The following is a 17,450-nucleotide window of genomic DNA, read 5'->3' as shown; positions in this document are numbered from 1 at the left end:
CAGCTTAGTGTGCTCAATGCTGGCTTTAGCAGCAAGAGCCAATCAAATGGCAGCATTGAACCACCAGTGTTGCTGTGTTACTCCAAAAGACACAGTGATGGTGCTCGAAGTGGTATTGAGCTCATACATGAGCATGTAACAGTTCAAGATAATTTCCTGAGCTAACTCCATGGAATATGGGTGCTGTCAATGTTGGGGCTGAATTTTCCCAGCTGTAGACTGGCAGGGTGGAAGTTTATTGCTAGGAGTGGGGTGGTGGGAGGGGTGAGAAAAGCAATGAAGGTGTTGGAACAGGTCAGAGAAAGTAAACTGACAAAAGCCACATTAGGCCAGCTTCAGAATGCTCCTAGGAGAATTGACTCGAGGCTAAGGGTAATTACACCAAGATCCCTTCAGGGTAGCAGCATATTTAACTCCCACAACAAGAGGAATGAACTGTTCAGTGCTGTCAACTACAGTAGGCTGTAACAAGGCAGGGTAGGTCTCAGCCCACCAGGACTGGCCTTGGTATGAACCTTCACCGGCTCCCAGTAACTTTAGGCTATGTCCACATGAGACAAAGGCAGCAAATGTAAAACAGAATATGCTGGTCATGTCAGGGCCCATTGGGAGGATACGAGTCAGGTTGAACTCATCTCAGTCCCAGCTGAGCTGTTTCCTGCGCCTGGGCAGAAAGCAGAGCCTGATATCTCTTCCCATAGGCCTATTGGTGAGAACCTGCAGCGTCCAGCTGTCTGAATGATGAACAAGAACCAAGATAAACACATCATTTTATTCATTTGCATTCAGCTGGTACAGCCATTACATTCTTTGCTACAAGTCCCTTCTCCCTGGAAGGAGACAGATTGCCCAGGGTGAAGTGGGGAATGCATTCAGACCAAGCAGACAGTACTCCAGGCCACACTAACTGCTGTCCTCCAGGGAGAGCCTGTCAAACAGGTACTCTCCCATCCCATTCTCAGGGGCTCCCAGGCGCTTCAGGTTGGTGATGTAGTCCCCAAGTTGCTTGATGATCTCCACCTCCTCATCCAAATAGTGGGTCTCCAGGAAGTCACACAGCTGCAACAGAGGAATGATGGCAACTTGGTACATTTGCATGATCCAGGAAATTTTCAGAATTCCCACTGCGAAACAGACCCCACCATAACTGGCTCTCGACAGCTGGAAAAGCCACTGACATCTAGATGTTGCGCCAGGGAGGACAGTAACATTCCAGATGCACCTTGTTGTTTGTGAAGTGGAGCCGAGCTGAACTGTGACAGACAATGATCATTCTACTGCAAGTGGCCCTGAAAGTGAATTCAGTGGCCAACATCACTCGTGGTACTGAATCCAAATTCCCATTTCAGCTCATTGCTGAGCTGTTTTAATGTTGATTAAATGAACATACTGTTCAGATATGATATTGTGATCAAAGTATCCCAGTGAATTTTAATCTACAAAAGACCAATGAGGTGTTGCCCTGAGGGCCTAGCAGTGATCAGAACGAGGAGGTGGGAAAGCTCACATGAGGGTCAGTCTGGGCTGTGGCGAGTTGGTGTAGATCCAGCAAACTCTGGTTCACATTCTTCTCCAGATCCAGGGCAACCTGCATTGCCTGCAGGCTGTTACCCCACTCAGCCCTCTCTGGCTTCTGGGGATGGAGAGAAGGACAGGTAAGCTTCAGAATCTCTGCAGCATGGGAACAGGCTATTTGACACATGGTGACAATAACAAAGGTCACTACATCGTTTTATTCATCCCCGATCAGCAGGTACGGCGACTGCGTTCGTCGCTACAAGTCCCTTCTGTGAACAATCCCACCTTATTCCTGTAACCCTGCATTTTAAATGGCAATCCTTCTAACCCACACGTCATTGAACCGTGAAGCCAATGTGGACATGGCAAGAACAAGTAAACTCCAGTCGTTCACTGGAGCCTAGAACCAAGAACAAAACTTGGATCCCTGGCACTGAGGCATGCATGGTAAACACTGAGTCACTGTGCCATCCCTGAGGAGCAGCCACTCTCTACCACCCAACTCCCCCCACCCCAAAAACCCAACACCAGCCTTCACATCCTGGAGGAGGACTCTGCCTCCACGCTGATTCTGGAATTTCAGCAGCTTCTCTGCATGTTCCTGCTTCTCCTGGGACTGATCTTGGAAGAACTGGGAGACATGGGGGAGGGCAACATCATCCCGGTCAAAGTAGGACATCTGGGAGAAAACAAGTTACAACCATTAAACATCATGCAATTGGTGCCAGACATGACTGGTTTAGCCTTCAATCAAATTGAGAAGTCAATAAACATGACATGTTTTTTTAAATACATCAAGGTGGATGAGAACCATTGTCCAATTAGCCAGTGGCTCCAGTTCAAGGATCATCAAAAACAACCCTCGCCTCCTCCTGGTAACCAGGCAAACTTGAAATTCCTTGACCAAAACCTGTGAATTGACCATGCCTGTTCTTGTCTGTAGAGAGAAGAGCATTTCCACTCTAAGCACCATCAGAATTGGATGAAGTTTGTGACTGAACAGGGTTTAAGGAAATGCCAGGAGCTGGAGTGCCACATATACTTGTGTGGAAGAGCAGCCGATACCTCCTACCACCCCGCCCTTGATCATGACTCCACCCCTGACCACCAAACCATCTCCTAGTCCATTTACAACTTCACTGGAGATGACCTCCCAGCCACAGCCTCCAACCTCATCCATTCCCCATGGAGATAGCCGAAGGCCCTCTGCTTCTCTCATCCTGCAGGCCTGACTGGTCCCCATTCACCAACAACCTTGTCCACTAGCCAACTCATCCTCACCCCTAACTTCTCCTTCAATTCCTCCCACCTCCTACAGAGGAAGGGGGTGGCCATAGGTACCTGCATGGGCCCAGGCTGTGCCTGCTTCTGTTAGGATTTGTGGAACAATCCTTCTACAGGGAGATGGGCCATAAACTCCACATCTTCCTCCATTACATCCCACAAAGGAGCTTGAACGGTTCCTCTAATTCATTAGAGCCTTCTACCTCAACCTTAAGTTTGTCTATCAATCTTTGATATATTTCAAACCTACTGACTCCTACAGCTACCTAGAATACACCTTACCCACCTTCCTGTGGAAGGAAAACGCCATCCCCTAATCCAATTCCTTCACCTCCAGCCCCGAGGGGAGGCATTCTACTCCTGGGCATCCCAGATGTCCTCGTTTTCCGAGGGAGCGTAACTTCCCTTTAGTGGAAGATAAACACAACCGGTCTTGCATCTTATCCCTCACACAACCAAAACAGAATCCTCTCATCCTTCAGTACCACCTCAATGCCAGGATCCAGTGCATCATCCTCTGGCACTTATACAATCTGACAAAGACATGTTTTACCTCCCCAACCTTAGCTGCCTTCTGGAGAGACCACTGATTCCCTTGTACATTCCACTAGCCAGGGCTTTTTTCCTGCCACACAGATTGTGCTACACCTCCCCTCATCCCAGGCCCCAAGACCTTCCACATCAAGACGAAGCGGACCTACACACCTGCAGTGAGGTATGCTGTATCCACTGCTCCTAATGTGGCCTCCTCTACATCAGGAAATCCGAGCAGAGGCTTGACACCACTTTGTGGAGTGCCTATGCTGGGCTCGTGACCAGCAGCTGCACCTCCAAGTCACAAAATACTTGCCCTTCAGAGGGGCAGGAGGGGACAGTTGATGTTCATTCTGGGCCTCCAATGCCACCCAAAGGTTGCAGGAACAGCACCTTGTATTCTGCTTGGGAACCCTGCAGCCCAATGGTATCAGTGAGGACTTAAGCTGAAAGATCTCCCTTCCCACAATCACAGCTCAGCTAGTTCCCACCTCCCCGACTGGTCCGTCCTTCCTCCCACCTACTTCCCCACACCACCCAACCTCCCGCCGACCCCCGCCACCTCAAATCCCATCCCCACCTCCACGGACAGGCCTACTCAACTCACTTGACTTGATTGGCTCCATCCTTACCTCAGACCGGAGTCTCCTCACCACCTGTTTCTTTATCCCTCATCCATTCACCTCCCCACCCCTTCCTATTTCAGGGACCCCTTCCCCTCCCCATTTCTCAAGGGTCCAGGCCCAAAACATCAGCCTTCCTGCTCCCCCTGATGGTGCTTGGCCTGCTGTGTTCATCCAGCTCTACACCTTGTTAGAGCAGGTTATCTAGTTCCAACTGATCAGGCTGAGAAGTTTCTTTTGTCAAAAAACAGTCATGTAAATTTCTCTGGCTTTTCTCGGGTAGCTGCATCTCACAGATATACAATAGTAGGTTGTTTGGGCACATGCTGCCCAATTGATATGGGACACCACTAACAGTTAAGACCCAACAGGCTTATTGGTGATAGCTGTTCCCACCTGCTAAAGGGAAGGGTACAGGGATTTCATCCTCAGAGTGGGAAGAGAATGCTTCTCAGACATAAGCCCCATGGAGGGATGAATATTCTCCCTTTTTCCCAAGAAGTGGAGCTGCAACATGCACAAAGTAGACACTATGCAGGACAGAGCAGCCCACCTCATTGAAGGGAGTGAGTGAATGCACTCCCAGTGTCCACTATCTACCAGGTATCTAGCAGCCTTCAAAAGCTGCTTCAACATTTACAAACCATTATAGCCTGCCATTTTGAGAGGCCATAGGCACAGTGCTCCCTGGAGAAAGGCACCATTTCCCATACCGTGGGAATTTGAAACTCCAATTCTTCACCTTTTTTGGTGAAGTGAAGACCTCAGGTTATTCCAGACACCCTGTGCATGCACTCACAGGAGGGTATTGATCTATTGGAGGAATGGACAACAAGTGACTTCCTGGCCACTAACAGTCCATTCATGAACTGAGAATGCAGAAAGCCAACTAGTCCACATCTGAGGCCTCCTCAATGCAAGTTACAAGTGCATATGCTCAGAGAAGCCAGTCACTGCCATCATTCTCCATCACAGAATGGAAACTGTCATGTGTATTTAGGATCAGAGCACAAATTAAGTGTGATCAAGGTAAATTAAAATGTTACAGGATGACTAGCCAAGGGGTGCCTACAACTCCCAACACCATTACATCTAATTTTAGTAAAGTTTGGTCAATTCTGGGGAGGAAAACGACAGTTACCACCAGGCAGAGACCTGGCAGTAAATTGTAAAATAATTGACAGAACAATTTGCCCTCCATCTATCACTCAATCCCAGCTGGTGAATTAGATACTGCACATCAATATCAAAATCCATTGTCACCAAAGGGCATTACATTTATCCCAAAATGATTTTTAAAGGTGCAAACTTAAACTCCTCAAATCTACAAGACTATGAAGTTAATTAGAAACAAGAGGATCAGCTCATTTTTGCAGAATAGATTTAATTTCAACTCCATCAAGACAAAACTCACCAAAGACTGATAGAGATAGGAGGCAGTGAGCTCCACATTAACCTGCTTGTTGACAGCAGCTTCACAATCCTGGTGATAGTTCTGACTGATCTGGGAGGCCATTTAATGAAGAAAATAGCTTTCCTTTTCCTCCAAAATCAAATAACAAACTTAGAAAGATGATCAACTACACCATAAACATCACTCTCTTGGGACAATTTTTATACTCGAGCAGCAGCCCTTTATTTTCTTGAGCAGGAAATGACATCATCAGTGTTGGCCGATCACTCTCATTCATCAATTGATCAGCTGCCACGTCCAATCAGTGCAGGATGGGAATTGGATCCAGAAACCAATCAGAATTGACAACGGGTCGATGATAGAATTGCTGACTGACCTTTGACCTCCTGCACAAGTGCAAATTCTGGAAATATTTCTATGTGAAAATGACAATAAAATATACTCTAAAAGTTCACGATTGTATCTGAGATTATATCTTAAGACACACTCATCACAGATTGGCAGAATTCTGTCAGTTTGTTACTCTGAGGGATTAGTCTTTGTACTTGTTGAATAACAGCGTTGGAGCCCATTGAAAAATGGCCAGATTTTGTTAACAGTAAACATTTTCTTATTGCTGTGCATCGACAGAAACAATGTGCTTTTGGGTTATCTAATACAGAAGGCTAATTCCTTTGTGGATCCATTCTGAATCTGCTGTGATCTCCTTGACGTTGGGTTCATGAAGTGCAGTTTGAAAAGCAAGGTGCTAAATGTGCTGAGTGCCTCTCCTGCATAGTAAACCTCACACCTCCCTGTCTACATTGCTGCTGGAAATGTATAGCACATGCAAACTTTCTATCGCAAAGTTTGATTTTTAATTGTTTGAAGTAGATCGAGAGCTTAACTCCAGCATGTTTCCAAATGGAGAGTTGCTGGTCCTGTTTACATTACATTCTGTAGAATGTATGGCTCAGCAACTGCGTTGAATGGAGCAGCCTCCCATGGACTGGTGGCCTGTGAGGCTTTGGGAATTGAGGATCCCCAATGAACGTTCGAGTATGATCACAGCACTGATGTACAGACTGGTGGAAGCAAGTTACTTTCACTCAATATCTGCTTCAAAAAGCAGGATGCAGTCTAGTGCTATCTTTTAGCTTTGAATGACAAGTTTGAATATTATTCATGTGTTCAAAAAAGGGAATGGGGTAACCCTGGAAATTACAGGCCAGCTAGTCTTATGTCAGTGGTTGGCAAATTAATGGGAAGGGCTGTAAGAAACAGAATTAATGATCACTTGGATAGGCACAGTATGATTTGTGATGGCCAGTGTGGATTTGTGAGGCGTACATCATGCCTCACAAATCTGATTGAATTCTTTGAAGGGATGACGAAACATATGGATGAAGGTAGATCAGTGAATAAGGGAATACATGGATTGAAGTAAGGCGTTTGATAAGGTTCCCCATGGCAGGCTCATGCAGAAAGTCAGGAGGCATGTGACGGGGGAAATGAGACAGATTGGATTCAAAATTGGCTGACCCATAGAAGACATGGGTGACAGTTGACTGAAAATATTCAACATGGCGCTCAGTTACGAGTGGTGTACCTCAAGGGTCTGTTCGGGGTCCTCTTCTATTTACGATTTTGGTAAATGATTTGGATGTAGGAGTGGAATGGCGGATTAGTAAGTTTTTGGAAGATACGAAGGTGATTTGACTTGTGGATAGTGTGGACGGCTGTTCCAGGTTACAAAAGGACATTGATAGGATGCCGAGCGGGGCTGAGAAGTGGCAGACAGAGTTTAACCCTGAAAAGCGTGAAGTGATTCATTTTGGAAGGACAAATTTTAAAGCAGAATACAGGGTTAACGGAAAGATTCTTGGCAGTGTGGAGGAGCAGATGGATCTCGGGGTTCATGTCCACAGTTCCCTGAAAGCTGCCAGTCAGATGGATAGAGTTGTCAAGAAGGCATGTGGTGTGTTAGCTTTCATTCATAGAGGGATTGATTTCAAGAGCTGTGAAGTTATGCTCCAGCTATACAAAAGCCTGGTTCGGCCACATCTGGAGTATTGTGTCCAGTTCTGGTCACCTCATTCCAGGAAAGATGTAGAAGTGTTAGAAAAGGTGCAGAGGAGATTTACCAGGATGTTGCTTGGAATGGAGGGAAGGTCTTACGAAGAAAGGTTGAGAGAACGAGGGCTTTTCTCTTCAGAACAAAGGATGAGAGGTGACTTGATAGAGGTGTACAAAATGATCATAAGTATAGGCAGATATGACAGCCAGAGACTTTTTCCTAGGATGGAGTTAGCTATTATGAGGGGGCATAGTTTTGAAGTGAGTGGAGGTAGATATAGGGTGGATGTCAGAGGTAGGTTCTTTACTCAGAGAGTGGCTGGGGCGTGGAATGCATTGCCGGAGAGTGCAGTGGAGTCGGCCTCGTTAGGGGATTTTAAGCGGCTATTAGATAAGCATATGGATATAAGGTAGTGGAGGTGAGATCGTCCTTGGGTTTAGGATAAAAGTTCGAAACAACATCGTGGGCTGAAGGGCGTGAACTGTGCTGCACTGTTCTAGGTTCTATTTTCTAAGAAACCATGGGCAGAGGTCAATCCTAATTCATGTGCTCATGGCTTTGAGACCAAGTCAGAGTCTGGGAATCCTGTTGTGAATAACTCTACTTCAGACTTTCCAGAGTCTGTTCACCATCGATAAGACTGAAGTTGGGAATAATGCTGGAGTAGTTTGCAATTTTCCAGCTCAATGCCGCCCCAGTGACACTGAAGCAGCTCCAAGTAAATCCATCACCATCCTGACTTGGAATAATATCAGTGTTTGTGAGTGAAGATCCCAGAAGCCCCTCCTCAGCAACAGCAGCAGCATCATTCCGGTCTCTCCGACACCAGGTGGACTGTAATAAGCAGCTCATCACCATCTCCTGAAGTGTAACAGTTGCTGAGCACTAAATGTAGCCTTGCCATTGGCACACTCAAGATTGACTGTATATAAAAAGCATGCTGTGATAGGGTCAGGTGGGGTCCAAAATTAGAGGGCATCGGTTTGAGGGGAGAGGGGTAAGATTTGATGGGGACATGAGGGGCAACATTTTCATACAGAAGGTGGTGTGCATTGTTAGAACGAGCTGCCAGAGACAGTGGTGGAGGTAGTTAGAATTACAACATTTAAGTGACATTTGGAGATTTGCATGGAAAGGAATGGTTTAGAAGGATATGGGCCAAAGGCAGACAAGTGGGACTATGTCAGTGATAATGGGAACTGCAGATGCTGGAGAATTCCAAGATAATAACATGTGAGGCTGGATGAACACAGCAGGTCAAGCAGCATCTCAGGAGCACAAAAGCTGACGTTTCGGGCCTAGATCCTTCATCTCTGATTTTGTGCTCCTGAGATGCTGCTTGGCCTGCTGTGTTCATCCAGCCTCACATTTTATTATCTTGGGACTATGTCAGGTTGGGAAATCTGGTCAGCATGGACAGGTAGGACCGAAGGGTCTGTTTCCGTGAGAAACGAGTCATTCACTCTAATTCTGTGCAACAGAGTGTTCCTGTTTTTTGTAACTTTTGGATGGCAGGGTATTTTAATGGTCAGCATTACTGCCTCATAGTGCCAGGGACCTGGGGTCAATTCCAGTCACGTGTGGAGGCTGCACATCCTCCCCGTGCCTGTGTGGGCCTCTTCCCACAGTCCAAAGACATGCAGTTTATTTTGGAGTGGCCGTGGGAAAGATGGCGGAAGAAGGCAGGGTGTGTCTGAACAAGATGCTGTTCAGAGGATCAGTGCAGACTAAATGGGCTGAACAACCTCTTCCTGCACTGCAGCGATTCTACAGCCAAGACTCAAGATTGTTTAAAATAAAACTCTACGTGGTGGAACAAATACATTCAGTGCCTTAAAGACCCACACCCTCAGTGAAGGCTGCAGTGTGCACTCGCTACAAAGCTCCCTGAAACATTCCCCAGGATGTCTCTGACAGCCCCCTCCCTAAACCACGATCTCTGACACCTCGAGAGATAAAGGAAGCAGCCATTCAGGAAAGTCAGCATCTCCAGTTCTCCTCCCTGAGTCACACTGCTCCTTCAATGTGATCGGGTGAAATCAACCTGCATCAGGAGTAACCCTCCCCGTGGGGGAAGCTCAGAGGAACCAAGGGAGCAGCTTAGTGCGCTCAATGCTGGCTTGAGCAGCAAGAGCCAATCAAATGGCAGCATTTAACCAGGAGCGTTGCTGTGTTATTCCCAGGTCACTATTATCCTGCTGTAGGTGCCATTAAGTGCATCCAGTTCAGGTGAATTTTTTCAAGCAGACTTGTGCTGAATATTCCCATCTCTGGGCTGGCTGGCCTGAAGTTTATTACTAGGCGTGGTGGGATTTTTGACCAAGACTTGGCAGAGAGCAAGGAAGTAAACGGAGCAAAGCCACATTAGGACAGCTTTGGATTACTCCTGGGAAATGGTTCCCCCCGTGTGAGCTTTCTTGTCGAGCTACAATGGGTATTTAATCCATATCGCCTGGGAGAGCAGCGCATGTTCCTCAGGCGAAGGAACAAATGAACTGGTCATTGTGAGCAACTGCTGATGGCTGTCCTGAGGCAGGCAGTTGGTGGTGGGGGTCAGGAGGCCACAGGGCTGGTCTTAGCTTGAACCTCAACTGGGTCTCAGTGAATCTCGGATGCACTGTCCGGAAAAAGTAATAACATTCATTTGAATAGAATAGACCAGGTGTGTCAGATCCCCGTTGCTCAGTTCAATTTTATTGCTCCCAGCATTGCTGGTTCCTCCAAAAGGCTAGAGAGGGGACGCTGCTGGATCTCTTCCCTTAAGCTCTTGTTGAGGCAAGCCGAGCCAGCTGGCACAGAATTTACATTGGCATCAACTTGCGATTTGTGTGGACTTGAGCAATCAGTCTCGGTTGGTGGAGGTTGACAGAGGTTGACAGGGAAGCTATTGCTTAGCAAACTAGACATGAACATAAAGCATCCTACAGCCCTGTTTCTGTGAAAGTGGGTGTCAAGTCTTTCTTTCGGCCAAGCAGGGGTGTTTTCTCTTTCGAAAGCAATGAAAATTTTAGCTGCACCTGTATTCATCATACCTGGGTGTGGGATAATAGTACAAAGTGACTTGACACCCCGCAGGCCCAAACCTCAAGTTCTGGCTGGAGGAATAACTTGGATTCATAACTTAGAGGAAGTTCCACGGGAATTCCGAGACTGATGCTGGGGTGGTGTTGGAGGGAAGACCAGGGAAATATTCTGTCAAATTAATAATTTCATTAGCCAAAATTACAGGCTTGAAGCTCTCAAAAGCTCTTTAATATCAAGGGTCTCAATGATGGACAATAAGCAACATCAATACATTTCATTCATTTCCACTCAGCTGGTTCAGCCATTACATTGTTTGCTACAAGCCCCTTCTCCTTGGAAGGAGACAGGTTGTCCAGGGTGAAGTAGGGAATACATTCAGACCAAGCAGACAGTACTCCAGGCCACACTAACTGCTGTCCTCCAGGGAGAGCCTGTCAAACAGGTACTCTCCCATCCCATTCTCAGGGGCTCCCAGGCGCTTCAGGTTGGTGATGTAGTCCCCCAGTTGCTTGATGATCTCCACCTCCTCATCCAAATAGTGAGTCTCCAGGAAGTCACACAGCTGCAACAGAGGAATATGACACTTGGTACATTTATACTATCCACGACAATTTCAGAATTCCCACTGCAAGACAGACTTAGCCATGACTAGCTCTGGACAGCCCTGAAAAGCGAGCTAACACCTGGAGAATTTGTGCCAGTGAGGACAACATGTCAGCTGCTCCATCTTGCTGTTTGTGAAATGGAGCTGAGTTGGATTGTGATGGACAATGATCATTCCACTGCAATGATACGAATGAAGAACTCAATGGCCAACGTCATTTCAGCACTTCCACTAGATTAGAGATCAAATTCCCCTTATACCTCATTGTAATCAGTATGATCCCAAGTGATCAATGTTACAATAGTTCAGGAAAGTAATGGATGGAAAGTGTTACTTCAGTGAATTTCCAATCCACACAGACCAACCAATGAAACGTTACCTTGAGGGTCTAGCAGTGATGTGAATGAGGAGGTGAAGCTGACATGAGGGTCAGTCTGGGCTGTGGCGAGTTGGTGTAGATCCAGCAAACTCTGGTTCACATTCTTTTCCAGATTCAGGGCAACCTGCATTGCCTGCAGGCTGTTACCCCAGTCATCCCTCTCTGGCTTCTATGGATGGAGAGAAGGACAGGTAAGCTTCAGAAACAGAATCCCTGCAGCATGGGAGCAGGCCATTCACCCCACTGAGACCATAACTGCTGAAGAGCATCCCATCTGGTCCCATTCCCACCCTGTTCTTGTAACCTGCATTTCAAGTTGCCAATCTTCTTTTCTACTGTGTGGGGATGCCATGCTTTGGGAAAACGTTTAAACTCTCGTCACGGGCCAGAGCCAAACTGGTACCCCTGGCACTGAGTCAACAGTGCCAACCACTGAGCCACTGTGCCATCCCTGAAGTCCAGATAAAGAAAACATTAGCTACTTGGTGACTCCTTTCACCTTGCCCCATTTATCCTTGACCTGAAGCCGGAAGTTCAGGAACATATCCTTGTACCACAGGGAATAAAAATGTACCAGATTAGTCATTTGCACCAGTGTCCATCTGCTGGAGTCTTAAAAAGGATATTCATGAGTGAATCCCAAGGGCTGTGGGGGAAGTAGCGGTAGTGTCCCAAGCTCCGGTTGACAAGGCTGAGGTTCAAGTCTCACTTGTGCTTGTGGCCTCATACATGCCCGAGCGGCATGGTCAGAACCATCATTACTTGAATTCATTGTGGGGGGCAGTAATGTGCTTACAATAAACACAGGACCATCGATCCCTCAATGCTCACACAAGGCAAACTGTGTGTGAAAGGGGACATAGGCCAAGTAACATGTGTTAGTTTGGGGCAGGGTTGTGAGGAACAGCACAGGGACAAGTCCTTTGAACACATTTTATGAAAATTCTTCTCCCGGTCTCTGCTGTATTCTATCTTTGGCCTCGCTAGTCAGAAGGACAGGATAGCACTGCAGGGGGTGCTGGTGAGGGTCCCCAGGTTGTTTCCCCGAGACAGAAAATCCATTGTGAGGAGAGAGATTGGATGGGCTGGGGTTTTCCTTGTCCTTTGAGCAGGTGAGGCTGAGGTGGTTGTTTGATGGAAGTCAGGCTTGTATAAATGCTGAAACACTGGAGATGGAGGAGAGCAAACAGGGAAGCCAAGCAAAAGAACTTTCCACACTCGCTCAGGATCTGAAAATCTTGTCACTGGAGATGACACCGCAAGAGCAGCCATTCCACCCTGCACTCCCCCACCACCCAACCCCAACCTTCACATCCTGGAGGAGGACTCGGCCGCCACGCTGATTCTGGAATTTCAGCAGCTTCTCTGCATGTTCCCGCTTCTCCTGGAACTGATCTTTGAAGAACTGGGAGAAATGGGGGAGGGCAACATCGTCTTGGGCAAAGTAGGACATCTGGAAGAACAAGTTCAAGTTACATTCGACATCACTGGCTCACTCCCAATTGCAGTTCTCAACTACAAGACTACTTGAGCACTCAAACCAAACTGACAGAAGGCATGCTCATGTATCAGACACTGAACAGATTGTGAACCCAGTGTTGTTCAATTCACCAGCAACTGGGCAAAATCACAACAGTCCAGCTTCCTCCTGGAACCAAAAATACTGTTTTATTTTGGTTTGAATCTACTGGTGATTAGCTCAGGAGTGCCTGGCACAGCCTTTGTGGAGAGACAGAGCTGAATTCATGCTTCTATTCATTAATCTCCAACAGAATTGGATGAAGTTACTGGTTGAACAGGGTTTCAGGAAGTGCCAGGAGCTGGCGTACAGGATGTACACAGGATGGAGGAGCCACAAGGCACTGTGTTTTGCCTTTCAGGTAAACTTTCAAAAAAGATGTTGAACCTTGTTCTAGTCAATGAATAGTAGGGAGAATGTTTTCTACAAACCCAGGATCAATGATATTTGGACATAAGTGTACACATTAACTCTACACGGGTACGCTATCTTCAGTATGATGTTTAGCACTAAGATAATGCCAAGGAAAGCCTGCCCAGTAACAGCCTTTGGATCGTTGCAGCAGTGGGTTATTGCTCTGCCTAAAAATAGTGCAAACTCAGGCTGTCAGAAACTTGCACCAAGTCACATGACTGAAACAAATGATCAAATGTCAAATATCAGTGGCCTGTAGATAATGTCACTAGTGAAAACAGTAACCTGGAAAAGCACTTGCCCTGACTTAACCCAAACAGGCAAAAAATCCTGTCGGCTTTCAGCCCATGTGACTCATATCTAAACTGTCATGTTCACAATTCGATGTAAGGGTTTAAGAGCTAATCGTCACTCTTGGAAGCATCAGCTAAGAGTTACATTCTGGGGAAGGACTCCTGAAAAGTTACTTTAATCCACAAATCCAAAAACCACAGTCAGGCAAGCAAAAATCTCTGGTTTAAGTGGGTAGTTACACGTCATGGCAGAAGATAGTCGGGATTTTATCCTTGGGAAGCATGTGCCAACAGAGTTGGGACACAGTGATTAAACCCCAACCACTGGATCACCAATAAAGCTGTCCCACCTCCCAAGTGAGGCTTATAGGGACTTAGTCCTCATTACAAGACAACTTCCTCACAACAGGCACAAGCCCAGAGAGAGATGAATATTCCCCATGTGTCTGGAGAAGGGGACCTGCAACATGCAAGAAGCAGACACCATCCAGGACAGAGCAGCCCACTTCATGGGGACTGCATTCACCACCTCCTTTCAGGGTCCATTATCTACCAGGTCCCCTGCAGCACTCACCAAGGTTACTTCAACACATACCTTCCAAGCACAGTCTACTCCTTGGAAGGGCACAAGCACATCACCACCGGGATAGAGGGGACATTTTGTTTTAGGTCAAGCTAAATGATATGGGAACAACCTCCATTCCTTCACTGTCACTGGGCTAATAGCCTCAGCACATTCCAGCAGCCCCAGCATGGGGTGGGGTGGAGAAGGGGCAGAGAGGGGATCCAACATTTCTCACACACAGCAGATCCACTCTCAGTAGGGACGGGATAGGCCACACCCACCGCTTGAATAAATACAAGTAAAGCCAAGTCAGCCTCAATGAAGGAGATCCACATAAAATAGATACCAGTCACAGACTAGCCTCAGGTTTGTTCAGACTAACAAGGGCCACTGCAACAGGGAAGTTATTGTTATTGTCAGTGTTAAAAAAAATCAGCATGTTTGTTTAGGACCACCACAGAGATCAGGCAAATGAAGTCAGGAAACTTGTGTCAGAAAGAAAACAAAAGCAAGAGGCTTTTACCCTCCAGATACCACTGAAGGCCAACTGGGACCTGAGTTAACATACATCAGTATCCTACACCATCGTGATAGTAACACCACCTCTATCCTGAACTGATATTTAGGTAGGAGCCACAAAACCTCAATCTACTAGATTGTCAGCTTCACTAGAGGCCAGGCAAAGAATTTACTTCAACAGAACAGATTTATATGTTTAACCCCGAGAGACAGCACTCACCAAAGACTGATAGAGATAGGAGGCAGTGAGCTCCACATTAATCTGCTTGTTGACAGCAGCTTCACAATCCTGGTGATAGTTCTGACTGATCTGGGAGGCCATCTTGTGACAAAAAATTTCTTTTATTTTCCTCACCACCAAAATAACAAAATTAGGAAGAACAATCAACATCATTCCCGTGGGACTCTATTTATACCCCAGGGGCAGACCCTCTTTTTATGAAACAGGAAATGACATCATCAGTGATGGCCAATCACTCTTGTTAATCAATTGATCAGTTGCCACGTCCAATCAGTGCAGGATGGGAACTGGATCCAGAAACGAATCACAGTTGACAACTGGTCGATGATGGAATTGCTGAATGACCTTTGACCTCCTGTACAAGTGCACATTCTGTAAATGTATTTGCCAGAAAATGACAATAAAATATACTCTAAACCTTCGCTTTTCTATCTGAGGTTGTGCGTGAAGACACAGTCATCACAGATTTGCAGAATTCTGTTGGATTGTTAATCTGAGGGAATAGTCGTCATAACTTTTGAACGTTGCTGTTGGAGCCATAGAACATAGAAGATTACAGCACAGTACAGGCACTTCGGCCCTCGATGTTGTGCCGATCTGTCATACCGATATGAAGCCCATCTAACCTACACTATTCCATGTACGTCCATATGCTTGTCCAATGACGACTTAAATGTACCTAAAGTTGGTGAATCTACTACTGTTGCAGGCAAAGCGTTCCATTCCCTCACTACTCTCCAAGTAAAGAAACTATCTCTGACATCTGTCCTATATCTTTCACCCGTCCATTTGAAGCTATGCCCCCTCGTGCTCGCTGTCACCATCCTAGGAAAAAGGCTCTCCCTATCCACGCTATCTAACCCTCTGATTATTTTATATGTTTCAATTAAGTCACCTCGCAAACTTCTTCCCTCTAATGAAAACAGCCTCAAGTCCCTCAGCATTTCCTCGTAAGACCTTCCCACCATACCAGGCAACATCCTAGTAAATCTCCTCTGCACCCTTTCCAAAGCTTCTACATCCTTCTTATAATGGGGTGACCAGAACTGTACACAATACTCCAATTGCGGCCGCACCAGAGTTTTGTACAGCTTCGCCATAACCTCTTGGTTCCGGAACTCGATCCCTCTATTAATAAAAGCTAAAACATTGTATGCCTTCTTAACCGCCCTGTCAACCTGGGTGGCAACTTTCAAGGATATGTGTACATGGACACCGACATCTCTCTGCTCATCTAAACTACCAAGAATCTTACCATTAGCCCTGTACTTTGCCTTCCGGTTACTCCTACCAAAGTGCATCACCTCACACTCGTCTGCATTAAACTCCATTTGCCACCTCTCAGCCCAGCTCCGCAGCTTATCTATGTCTCTCTGCGACCTACAGCATCCTTCGTCACTATCCACAACTCCACCGACCTTCGTGTTGTCTGCAAATTTACTAACCCATCCTTCTACGCCCTCATCCAGGTCACCTATTAAAAATGAGAAACAGCAGTGGACCCAACACCGACCCTTGCAGTACACCACTAGTAACTGGTCTCCAGGATGAACATTTCCCATCGACTACCGCCCTCTGTCTTCTTTCAGCAAGCCAATTTCTGATCCAAACTGCTATATCTTCCACAATCCCATTCCTCCACATTTTGTACAATAGCCTCTTGTGGGGAACCTTAGAAGCTTATCGAATGCCTTGCTCAAATCCATATACACCACATCAACCAGTTTACTCTCATCTACCTGTTTAGTCACCTTCTGAAATAACTCAATAAGGTTTGTGAGGCATGAGCATGACTTTCCCCTCATAAAACCGTGCTGACTATCCCAAATCAATTTATTCTTTTCTAGATGATTATAAATCCTATCCCTTATAACCTTTTCCAACACTTTAGCAACAACTGAGGTAAGGCTCACTGGTCTATAATTACCAGGGTTGTCTCTACTCCCCTTCTTGAACAGGGGAACCACATTTGCTATCCTCTGAACAGGGGAAACAACATTGGCTAATCTCATCTTTCTAAAATGCCCAGATTTGGTTGACATGAACATTTTCCTATTTCTGCGCAGCAACAGAATAGTATGCTTTTGGATCGTCTAATACAGGCAACCGATGTCCTTTAGATCTGTTCTGAATCTGCTGTGATCCCTCATGAAGGGTCTCATGAATCCCAGTTTGAAAAGCAAGATGCTAAATGTGCTGAGTGACTCGTATACACAGTAGGCCTCAGGGTTTTCTGTGAATGAAAATCCCAGAAGCCCCTCCTCAGCAGCATCATTCCAGAGTCTGCTACACCAGACCATCTGTAATAACCAGCTGCTGAGCACGAGATGTAGCCTTGCCATTGGCACACTCAAGAATGACTGTATATAAAAAGCATGCTGCGACAGGGTAGGGAAGTCCAAAACTAGAGGGCACAGGTTTGAGGGGAGAGGGGCCAGGGGAAACACAGGGTCAAAGGACTGT

At 46.4% G+C, this 17,450-nt stretch overlaps 2 protein-coding genes across 2 annotated transcripts; both read right to left on the bottom strand.

Annotated features, from left to right (window-relative positions):
* Positions 1-620: 620 nt before the first annotated feature.
* LOC132206481 (ferritin, middle subunit-like) lies at positions 621-5,475 on the bottom strand. Its single transcript, XM_059640671.1, has 5 exons — positions 5,374-5,475; positions 2,051-2,197; positions 1,508-1,633; positions 916-1,059; positions 621-734 (listed from the first exon to the last, which is right to left on the bottom strand). The coding sequence occupies exons 1-5, from the start codon at positions 5,473-5,475 to the stop codon at positions 621-623; spliced, it is 633 nt and encodes a 210-aa protein (XP_059496654.1).
* Positions 5,476-10,859: 5,384 nt separating this feature from the next.
* On the bottom strand, positions 10,860-15,068 carry LOC132206588 (ferritin, heavy subunit-like). The gene is made up of 4 exons (XM_059640824.1): positions 14,967-15,068; positions 12,743-12,889; positions 11,480-11,605; positions 10,860-11,015 (listed from the first exon to the last, which is right to left on the bottom strand). The coding sequence occupies exons 1-4, from the start codon at positions 15,066-15,068 to the stop codon at positions 10,860-10,862; spliced, it is 531 nt and encodes a 176-aa protein (XP_059496807.1).
* Between the last annotated feature and the right edge of the window lie 2,382 nt (positions 15,069-17,450).

Source organism: Stegostoma tigrinum, chromosome 38, assembly GCF_030684315.1.
Source record: "Stegostoma tigrinum isolate sSteTig4 chromosome 38, sSteTig4.hap1, whole genome shotgun sequence".
Taxonomy (NCBI): Eukaryota; Metazoa; Chordata; class Chondrichthyes; order Orectolobiformes; family Stegostomatidae; genus Stegostoma; species Stegostoma tigrinum.
The sequence above is the reverse complement of the archived record's forward strand: the minus strand, read 5'-3'. Positions and strand labels throughout refer to the sequence as shown.